The sequence below is a fragment of the Rhinopithecus bieti genome, unplaced genomic scaffold, assembly GCF_001698545.2.
Source record: "Rhinopithecus bieti isolate Rb0 unplaced genomic scaffold, ASM169854v2 scaffold_6380, whole genome shotgun sequence".
Classification (NCBI taxonomy): domain Eukaryota; kingdom Metazoa; phylum Chordata; class Mammalia; order Primates; family Cercopithecidae; genus Rhinopithecus; species Rhinopithecus bieti.
In genome coordinates, this window is record NW_016806642.1 from 4612846 (window position 1) to 4623985 (window position 11140).

General features: G+C 35.6%; 1 protein-coding gene across 1 annotated transcript in view; it reads right to left on the reverse strand.

The window, feature by feature from the left end:
• The window catches only part of RAVER2 (ribonucleoprotein, PTB binding 2), a 98761-nt gene that overhangs the window by 21960 nt on the left and 65661 nt on the right, over positions 1-11140 (reverse strand). Inside the window, exons 7-10 of the mRNA XM_017877271.1 lie at positions 9662-9747; positions 7813-7878; positions 7546-7660; positions 5219-5500 (exon numbers count right to left, since the gene is read on the reverse strand). Of these exons, the coding sequence (XP_017732760.1) occupies positions 5219-5500; positions 7546-7660; positions 7813-7878; positions 9662-9747 (549 nt within the window). The remainder of the gene's footprint in view (positions 1-5218; positions 5501-7545; positions 7661-7812; positions 7879-9661; positions 9748-11140) is intronic.

Below are 11140 nucleotides of genomic sequence, written 5' to 3' on the forward strand. Positions count from 1 at the left end.
AGATGGGATCTCACTCTATTGCCCAGGTTGGAGTGCAATGGTGCAATCTCAGCTCATGGAAACCTCCACCTCCCGGGTTCAAGCGATTCTCCTGCTTCTGCTTCCTGAGTAGCTGGGATTACAGAACCGCACCACCACACCTGGCTAATTTTTAAATATTTTTTGTAGCGATGGGGTTTCACCATGTTGGCCAGGCTGGTCTCAAACTCCTGACCTTAGTGATGCCCCCACTTTGGCCTCCCAAAGTGCTGGGATGACAGGCGTGACCCACTGCGCCTGGCCTGTTATCAATATTTTTATTGAGATTTTTATTTTATATTTTATGACCAAATAACAAAAGCAAAGCTTATTTACCTCTGGTACTAAATATAATGTCAAACAAAATAAATGAGTTTAATAAACTCCAACTCCACATTTAGATGATGCTAGAAACACACATTTCTTCAAAATGTATATCAGTATATTTTTATGTAATTAGTTAGGTGTAAGGATTCTAATACGGTTGACCCTTGAAACAACATGGGGGTTAGTAGTGCCAACCCCCCACAAAGTGGAAAAATCTATGTATAACCCTTGACTACCCAAAAACTTAACTACTAATAGCCTACTGTTAACTAGAAGCCTTACCAATAGCAAACAATTAACATGTATTTTGTATGTTACATACGTTATACACTGTTTTTTTACATTAAAGGTGGAGAAAAGAAAATATTAAGAAAACCATAAGAGAAAAACATTTACAGTACTGTCGTATTTATCAATACCATAAATTATGTCATCTGTTTACAATATAGATCTGTCTGAAATGGTGGACAACAGCAGCTACAGACCTCAATCTGTGGTACTCATTAAGCAATTCGACTTTTACTTATAATGTCATGACACTGCTTCTTGAGAGCCCTTCTAGTATCACTAGTGGCATTTTTATGGATCGTAGGTGTTATTCAAGGTTTATGATATTGCACTAATCATGATGAAAAATACGCAAGCATGACGAGACATCACTTTTTACTGCAATAAGCAATTTACTGGAGAGATGAATGGCTCACATGGAGATGATTAGCAACACACAGGATTTTAAGTGGATACTCTCAACACTTGAGCTCATCGCAAAAGCAACAGGAAGTAGGCACAAAATTATCACAGTAGTACAGTATATACCACAGTTAATTTTATGCAGTTATGATTTAATACTGCATCTTTATTTTGGTTTACATTTCTTTTGACTGAATGGTGCCATGTACAGTCTTTAAGTATGTATGTCATGTATGCTAACTTTTAACTTTTTAATAATAGGTTTGAGTATATGTTATGGTAATAAATTACAAACTAGACTAATATCTACATATATTTTATGCATTCATGACATATATAACTTTTCTTAATTTTTTTCAATATTTCTAGGCTATGGGGTTCATTTGGGAGTTTTTCCAAAGTTTTCAAATTTCCAAAAAATTTCCCACTATATTTCTTGGAAAATATCCAAGCATAAGTGGACCTGTGCAGTTAAAACCTGTGTTTTCTAAAGGGTCAACTGTATATAGAAAACTCCTAAAAACTCAACAATGACAACAAAATGAACCTGATTTAAAATGGGCAAAACTTTAATAGACATTTCTCCAAAGAAAATATACAGATAACTAATAAACACACACAAAAATGCTCAACATCACTAATCATTAGGGAAATGCAAATCAAAACCACAATGAGATACCACTTCACACCCACTGGGATGGCTATGACTACGAACTGAATGTTTAAGTCTCCCCAGAATTCATATGTTGAAATGCTAAGCCTCAATGTGATGGTCTTAGAAAGTGGGACCTTTGGGAGGTAATGAGGTCATGAAGGGAGGTAATGAGGTCATGAAAGTAGAGCCCTCAAGAGTGGGATTAGCGCTCCTATAAGAAGAGACATGAAAGGGCTTGCTCCAGCTCTCTACCATGTGAAAATGGAACGAAAAGATGGTCATCTGAAAACCAGGAACAGTATCCTCATCAACACTGGATTTGCTGGCACCTTCTCTTAGAACTCCCAGCCTCTCAAACTGTGAGAAATAAATGTATGTTATTTAAATCATCCGGTCTATGGTATTTTTGTTACAAACAGCTAAAACAGAAAACAAGTGTTGGTGAGCATGTTGGAAAATTAGAATCCCTGTGCACTGCTGGCAGGAATGTAAAACGGTGCAGCTGCTGTGGAGAAACGGATGACAGTTTCAACAAAAATTAAACATGCATTATGGTATGATCCAGGAATTCCATTTCTGGGTATATACCCCAAAGAATCGAAAGCAGGGACTCAGATACCAATGTTCACAGCAGCATTATTCACAATAAAAGGTAGAAACAACCCACATGTCCATGGATGGCTGAATTAAAACATGGTATATATGTACAATGGAATATTATTCAGCCTTAGAAAAGAAGGAAATTTGGATACATGCTACAACATGGATGAACCTAGAAAACATTATGCTAAGTGAACTAAGCTACACACAGAAGGACAAATATTGTGTCACCTAGGTACCTAGAATAGTCAAATTCATAAAGACAAAAGTAGAAACAGTGGTTACCCAGGCTAGTGGGAGGGAAAAAGGGAGAGTTATTATTTAACAGGTGCAGGTTTCAGTATGAGATGACAAAAAAGTTTTGGAGATGGAGAGCAATGATGCTGCACAACACTGTGAATGTACTTAATGCCACAGTACTCTACACTTAAAATGGTAAATTTTATGTTATGTATATTTTAATTTTACCACAATAAACAGAAACTGGATATCATCCCTGTCTCCCTGAATAAAATTCTCAAAGATTGGGAGTTAGAGTCCAAATCTCTGTGTGTGTGTGTGTGTGTGTGTGTGTGTGTGTGTGTGTGTGTGTGTGTTTTTTTGCACTAGAGGTGATTCTGGAAACAAAAAGGTAGACTCAAGACTTACTGGCCAACACAATATTAAAGATGCAGTTCTAAACATCTAAAGCAAAGTTAAACTAATTATTTCAGGAAAGTCTAAAATCTCACAGTTAGAAAACACTGAGGTTACCTGGTCCAACCCCTATTGACAGGAACAGGGATCATTTATATTAACACAACACCCTATACAGATGCTCACCTGGGGTCTGCTTAATTGCTTTTGGTGATATGACAGTCACATCTTTGTGAAATAAACTTTCTCTCTGCTTAAAAGCTTGAATCGTTCTTCCTTATATTAAGCCTAAATCTGCTTTATTGTATGTTGTACTTAATAGGTAGTTCTGCCCACTGGAGGTGCACATAATACCATATGACTACTCTTTAAATAGGTTTAACAATGTATATGTTTGGTTGTCCCTTTCCAGGTTCCATATATCCACTTCTCCTGAATTCTTCTTCACAGGACTTATTTTCCAGAACCTGCCCCTATTTTGGCTGTCTTCTTGTAGACACTCATTTGCCCATTATGTGAATCACCTAAAATCCACAGTTCTTCTAAAGACTCTGATGCTTGCAGTGAACTAAAGATTGCAAAGAGATATGAAGTATTCATATACAAGTTTTATTTGTGCAATTTCCCTCAATAATCCAAGCAACGAACACTGCAGATAAATTTTTAAAATTTATTCTATAAAGAACTGACGGCCAGGCGCAATGGCTCACACCTGTAATAGCAGCACTTTGGGAGGCCGAGGCGGGAAGATCACCTGAGCTCAGGAGTTCGAGACCAGTCTGGCCAACATGGTGAAACCCCATCTCTACTAAAAATACAAAAATCTGTCAGGAATGGTGGTGCATGCATGTAATCCCAGCTACTTGGGAGGCTGGGGCAGGGGAACCGTTGAACCCAGGAGGCGAAGGTTGCAATGAGCCAAGGTCACGTTGCTGCACTCCAGCCTGGGTGACATAGCAAGACTTCGTCTCAAAAAAAAAATAAAAATAAAAAAAGTAAAAAATTTAAAAATTTAAAAAAGAGAGAACTGCCTTAGCTTTCTGAATGTACAATTGCAGGGCATTCTAGTTATACCTCTTGCTATGGCTAGGTAACACTAAAATCTCTTACAAATTCAGTATTATTATTTTGACATTTGAATACAAGAAACTACATAGATTTTTTTCCTTACAAACTGGTTAAGCCTAAGTTTTATACCACTTACAAACCACAGTGTATTTTGGGGTACAAATATAATAAAAATTAGATGTACTTTAGTCTACCTACTTATTACAACATTTATAAATATCAGTGGTATATTAACCAATAAAATGATTGGGTAAACAATTCCAGAATTAAAAGAAAGACCAGATTAGTTAGACCAGAGTTTAATAGCTGGTTTTGATATTTTCCAGATAAAATTTGTTCTGCCTTTAAATATTAAAATACTTTAGCTACTAAATACATATTAAGATACACAAAAAAATGTATTTTAAAGAACAGCATTAACATGTACTTAGCCTTACAAATAACATTACTATGTAAGTGAATAAGTATTGATACTCCTAAGCTTTTTCAAACTACAAAATTCTGAACTTAAATTAGTTTATATCTTATATTTAAAATATCAAGTATTTTGAAAACCATGTATGTCACAAACTTTTGGAAATTCCTTATTCTCTTATAAGGAATAAAGAATCCACATATAAATTATTTATAAGAGACAAACTCATTTTACACAAATTAAAAATACTTTACATACAAACTGGCAAATAATTAAGGTAGTCCCAAATGCCAGTTAGCATAACTTATCAAAAAATGGATTTTTTGGCCGGGCGCGGTGGCTCAAGCCTGTAATCCCAGCACTTTGGGAGGCCGAGACGGGCGGATCACAAGGTCAGGAGATCGAGACCATCCTGGCTAATACGGTGAAACCCCGTCTCTACTAAAAAATACAAAAAACTAGCCGGGCGACGAGGTGGGCGCCTGTAGTCCCAGCTACTCGGGAGGCTGAGACAGGAGAATGGTGTGAACCTGGGAGGCGGAGCTTGCAGTGAGCTGAGAGCCGGCCACTGCACTCCAGCCTGGGCGGCAGAGCAAGACTCCGTCTCAAAAAAAAAAAGGATTTTTTGTTTGCTTATTTTAATAACAGATTTTCAAAACATTGCAAACAGATTTTGCAATGTTTTCTTCAATTTTGAGAAGTAAATGTAAACTATGAAAAAGTCATCATTTCATTGACACGACAATTTAAGATATAATTTAAATGGAATATATATACATATATAGGTATATACACATCTGTGTGCACACAAAGTTTTCTTACCCCTGAACTTATCTCTGTGCCTTTTGGCTGGCTTTGCTGCTGCTTATGGTGTCCTGCCAGCAAGCTTCCAGCAGCAAGGTTTGGAAAGCTCTGAAGATAAGGCTGCGACCCTGAGAAATTTCCTTCTGCCATTCCCACTGTGGCTGGCTGTTTCTCCTGAGTATTACTGTGCCCTGGCCCAGCTTGTCCAGCAATGTGCTGATTTGGAAAGAATGGTAACATGCCCATTCCAGCTGTTATCGTTGTTTGAGTTGGAATCAGGCTAGATGCTGTAGCAAACCACAAATGCAAAAAGCTTTTAGTTAGAAAATATTTATTCACAATAGTCCTTTTGATTTTGTTAAGTTATGAGCAAAATGCAGAGAAACCAATTTTGTACCTGTTAGATAACAGCAAAAGGTAAGGTTAGAGGTTGTTAATTAGTGGGCTCCTTTATGAAAAAACAAAAATCTACAATAGTAATAATGCTCTTATTTTCAGTAACTTTCAGGGTAACCTCAAATATATGAAATTTTTAAGTTTTTAAATTCTATATATAATTGTTAATTGGCATTTAAGCTATATTAGTGCTTTTTTTAATGCCCATTCATTGCAGCTTCACTGTTTCCATAACTGAAGGAAATAATTAAGCTTTAAGTTTAAAAAGTTATCTGAAAGTAAAATTTAATGAAGTTTGACTGAATCCAATATAAATTTGGTTAGCTGGCTTCCATCAGCTCATGAGAGCTATTAATACACACCTCTTCCCAGCTATTGAGTTAAGTGTCTTCATATTGGTAACCTGAAATCAGTCACATTTGGAGTATTCACAAACAGAAATGCACAAATGCTACAAATCAAGACTTTTTTTCCACCTAGAGAGCTTGTTGTTAAACACTTATCAGTATATCACTGGCTTCTTTTCTTAAATGACTATTTGTTAACAGATAAGCACTAAATTTAATACATGAAAGTTTTATGTTTTTATTTATAGAAAATAACAAGAAATTCTGGGAAAAATAAAAGCGGTTTTTTTGTTTGTTTTTTGAGTCAGGGTCCCACTCCCATTGCCAATCATGGCTCACTGCAGCCTCGACTTCCTGGGCTAAGGTGATTCTCCCACCTCAGCCTCCTGAGTAGCTGGGACCACAGGCGTGTGCAACCACGCCTGGTTAATTTTTTGTATTTTAGTAGAGTCAGGGTTTTGTCATGTTGCCCAGGCTGGCAACATTCCTATTAAAAGTTTTAATAGGAAAATTCTGAACCGTTCCACTTTTTAAAAAATCTATAGGTCAAAATTAAATGGAAAGAGCTAATTTTGACAACTAAGATTTACCATTTTATAAATTTACTAAACAAATTTCTTCAATTATTTTCAGTAATAATCATTTAGAGATGGATATTTTGGTTCCCCTAATGTTTAGAATATAGTTATTTGGACACTAACTTTTCAATGTTCTTAAAGCAACATATACTAAAGCAAATAGTTTATTAGTTAATTCAACACAAATAATACACATTTACATAAGCTTTTAGACATAGAAAATTTAATTTTTTGGCAAGACAGACCCCATGATATCAAAAAATTTCTTCACCGGCTTAACTTTTGTCCAGTCAATTTCAACAGTCAGAACTAAGTTATTTGATCACTGGACAAAAGGTTAAGTAAGCTACCCATATTTAATTGACTTTTTTTTTTTAAATTATTGGTGGACCTTCTGTTTTTACTCAGCATGCCCACTTCTAAGCAAATTTCAATTAAGCTTCAAGCTGAAAATGCACCCTTCAAAATCACATTCAAATAAGAAATCTTAGTATAACACCATGCTCCTATTTTCCTGCCAAAAAAGCTATTTTGTTTGCCATGTTTTTAGAAGCACATAGTACACACATTAGTTTTCTTTGACTACTGATTTAGAGGTTAAATTTTTTTAAATAATACAAATAAATAATCAAACTTTAAATATATAAATACTAGATTTTTAAAAATAAAAGTGAAAGGTTTCTTATCCCAGATGGATCCATATATGCTGTCAGCCCAGTGGGCAGCATGTCAGTCTCAAAGGGATCTGTGTCTTTGCCTTGCACTGCTGTGAACCTGCATAAAATATTAAAGCATATCCAACAGGGAAAGTCTTATCTTGGCATGGAAGCAAGTCCATCAGTAACTTATCAATATTCAAAATAGAAAAAGCCAAGAGGGTTCTCAAAATTTTAAATGACTAAATAAAACTCAAATTTGACTTCCCTGTAAATAAAAGTAGAACATAGGTAAACTATTTTAAATCTCCAACCTGACTGTTTACTGACTTCTCAGTAAATACACATCATTTACTTTTATGTGCTTCTCCATGATGATGTCCCAACTCCTTTTTCAATGGAAGCACTGACCCTATCCCTAGTGCAGTCTGAAATACCACAGCTGGGGGCTCTCCAAGTAAGCCGGGTTTCTACAAAAGAAGAAAAAAAGGTAAGACCCATGGCCATAAGATATAACCTAAAAAAAGTTACACATGTGAAAATTCATAAACAACCTGATCCACAACCTGATTCTAGAAAAGAAATGAACTGATTCTAAAAGAAAAAATGATATCATACTTACATTATTAGTATGAATATTCTCAAACTTCATTAATTGTTGTTGTGCCAGTGGTATATGAGAAAGATTCTGAAGGAATAAATTAGAAGTATTACCCATAACTGAGCTCTGTGAAAATGACAAAACGTTGTTAGTTTAATTTTGAAAAGCTACATGTTGTATAACCCGATTCATTTTAAAGTTCAATTCTCCAGTCGATCTGAGTAAAAGTAATTGCTTCTAAACATAATATTTCACTTTCCAACTTAACAGGCAAAGTTAATTAATTCTTTTAATAATATACAAAAGGGGGCCATGCAGTCATGAAATTAATTCTACATTCTTTCATCCTTCCTTCCCTCCTCTCACCCCCTTTTGGTTTCAATGACAGTGACATTCTATTCATTCATTTATTTATTCATTTAATCATTCAACAAAGATTTATTGAGCACTTTCTATATGCCAGGCACTGTGCTACTTAGTGAGAAGTACAATAAGATCTGCCCTCACAGATCTTACAGTCCCCTAAGGAAGGGAGCCATTAATTAATAATAATTTTAAAAAACCACATGATTACACATGGTAATTATATGAAGGAAAATGCAGGGGCTACGAGAACAAATAGTGGAGGAATGTTATTTAGCCTGGACAATTCAAGGAAGGTTTCTTGGAGGAACTAATTCTTGTACTACAATCTGAAGGCTGTAGTTGAAGTCTGGGAGGGAATTAGGTGATGTTGGGGTGGGAATCATTCGCATTCCAGGAAGAAAGACCAGCAGAAGAAAAGACCGAAGGAGGAGAAAACAAGGTCCTTTGAGGACCAAAACCAGGCTGTTGTAGTGGGACAGTGATGTGTATTGAGCTGAGAGGCAGAAGGAACTAGCTCAAATGTATGGGCCTTAAAGGTAAAGCATTTTGGTCTTTCTCTTAAAATATAGGGAATATTATCAATACTCTGAACTTCCCCTCTCATATTACTCTTCACTCCTTATTGTAATTAACTGTTTAATGTGTTTTCCCTACTGGTTGAAATTCTATAATAACATAGACTTTAAATGTTACATTCCACACAGTAGCCTCAATGATTAGCACAATGTCTAATACATATATGTCAGATACTCAATAAAATACATTGAGTAAATGAATGAATAAAAACTCTATAATGTATCACCAAGTCCTGTGTTAGATTCTAAGGATGAAAAATAAAAGCTGGATTTAGGACCAGATATTCATTCATTCAACTTATATTAAGCATCTATTATATATTGTATGATTTGTAATTAGAATTCTATATTCTTAAACAGTACCTGAAATTAATGAGTAATGCTTATCACTAATATTATGGACATTTAAATCTATAAACACACACAATTTAAGAAATATTAGTTCTAAATAAGATAGGAAACATATTATAACTACTATTCACTCATATACAGAGTTGTTTTTCTATCTCTAATATTCATCTAAATTTTAGGAATTAAGAAGCGTTACTGTTCATTTATATCTTCCTTTCTAGAAATCACCTTTGTTTTGTGTCTATAAACCACCAATAACGAAGCTCCTTGTGTTTTGAACAAAGCTGATTCTATGTTGTTAATACTTAGACATAAAATGTATACACTTCTCCTTTTCTTAATGCCCATTACAAATTGGAAATTGCGGGAGATAATTTAGTCTTTATAACTACTGCTTTGGTTAGCTTAATTGAATCTGATGTACTCATTAAGTTATAATTTTACATAGCTATACTTATTAAAGATTTTCTTTAAAAGCAAAATACTCATTTAATTTCTTGAGAACTTTAAGTGTCAAGAACAAACAAGATATTCACTCCAAATATTTAAAGCTTCAGTACTTAATGTTATTTATGTACCTGATGTGCTTTATTCAAATGTAAAAATGCAGGAGAGATGGATGGATTCATCAGATGTGGCAAGCTGTGAGGTGTTCCAAGAACGGCTTTAAGAAAATAAAAGTAAAACTTTAATATATACGGAATTAAAATTTTAAAACCAAGCTTCGAAAAGGGTTATTCATTTCTTTAAACTATTAACAAATCCACTGAAAGGTCAATGACATAGTGACTCTGTCACTGGTCAAAAGTGACAGGCACCTTTCCCTGAGATTCAACCCTGGAATTTGTTTTAAAATTCAAAAGCCTTCTGCCATAATCGTAAAACTCCAAACCTAGGCTTAATCTTCTCTAGAATTTAGTGCAACAAAACATATCCACCTTTTAATAAGCACAATACTCATTTGAACCCATGTTATTTATTCAGTGTTTTTTTAGGTATTTCAGGCATTTTGGCAGAGGGTAGGAGTGGGGGACCAGATACAATCCTTGTCCTTGAAAAGCTTACATAAAATCCAATTGAGAAGACAATATATGTACACACAAATATTTACATAAAAAAATCAAAAGAAACTGCAAACCTGTACACAGACATAAAAAGAATAAATGGGAACAATACTCATAATCAAGTCTAAGAGCCTAAATACCAGAGTACGTTTCAAAAGGGATGTTTTTAGAACAGAAAACTTACAAAAGAGAGGCAGGGATGTGTTACAGATGTTTGAATCAGAGTGCCTCCATCTTGAATAGAAGTTAGGTAAAGTAAGGTTGAGACCTGCTGAGCTGCATTCCCAGTAAGTTAGGCATTCTAAGTTATAGGATGAGACAGGAGGTCGGCACAAGATACAGGTCACAAAGCCCTTGCTAATAAAACAGGGTGCAATAAAGAAGCCGGCGAAAACCTACCAAAATCAAGATGGCGACAAGAGTGACCTCTGGCCGTCCTCATTGCTACGGTCCCACCAGCAACATGACAGTTTACAAATGCCATGGCGGCGTGTGAAATTTACTCCATATGGTCTAAAAAGGGGAGGAATCCTCAGTTCTGAGAATTGCCCACCATTTTCCTGGAAAACTCATGGATAATCCATCTCTTGCTTAGCATATAATCAAGATAATCAAGAAATAACCATAAAAATGGGCAACCAGTGGCCCATGCCACTGCTTTATGGAGCAGCCATTCTGTTTGTTTGTTTGTTTTTGAGAGAGAGTCACACTCTATTTCCCAGGCTGGAGTGCAATGGCACGATCTCTGCTCACTGCAACCTCCGGCCTCCTGGGTTCAAGCAATTCTCCTGCCTCAGCCTCCCAAGTAGCTGGGATTACAGGCACTCACCACCACACTCAGCTAACTTTTTTTTTTTAAGTACAATTTCCATTTTATTTTTCTCCAGATAATAGTCTATCTCAGTCTTTAAGCACTCAGCTCCTTACATGGGCTTTGGTGGGGGACGTGGGGCAGCACCCGCAGGTCTAAATTGGGGTGGGGGTGTTCGGTCT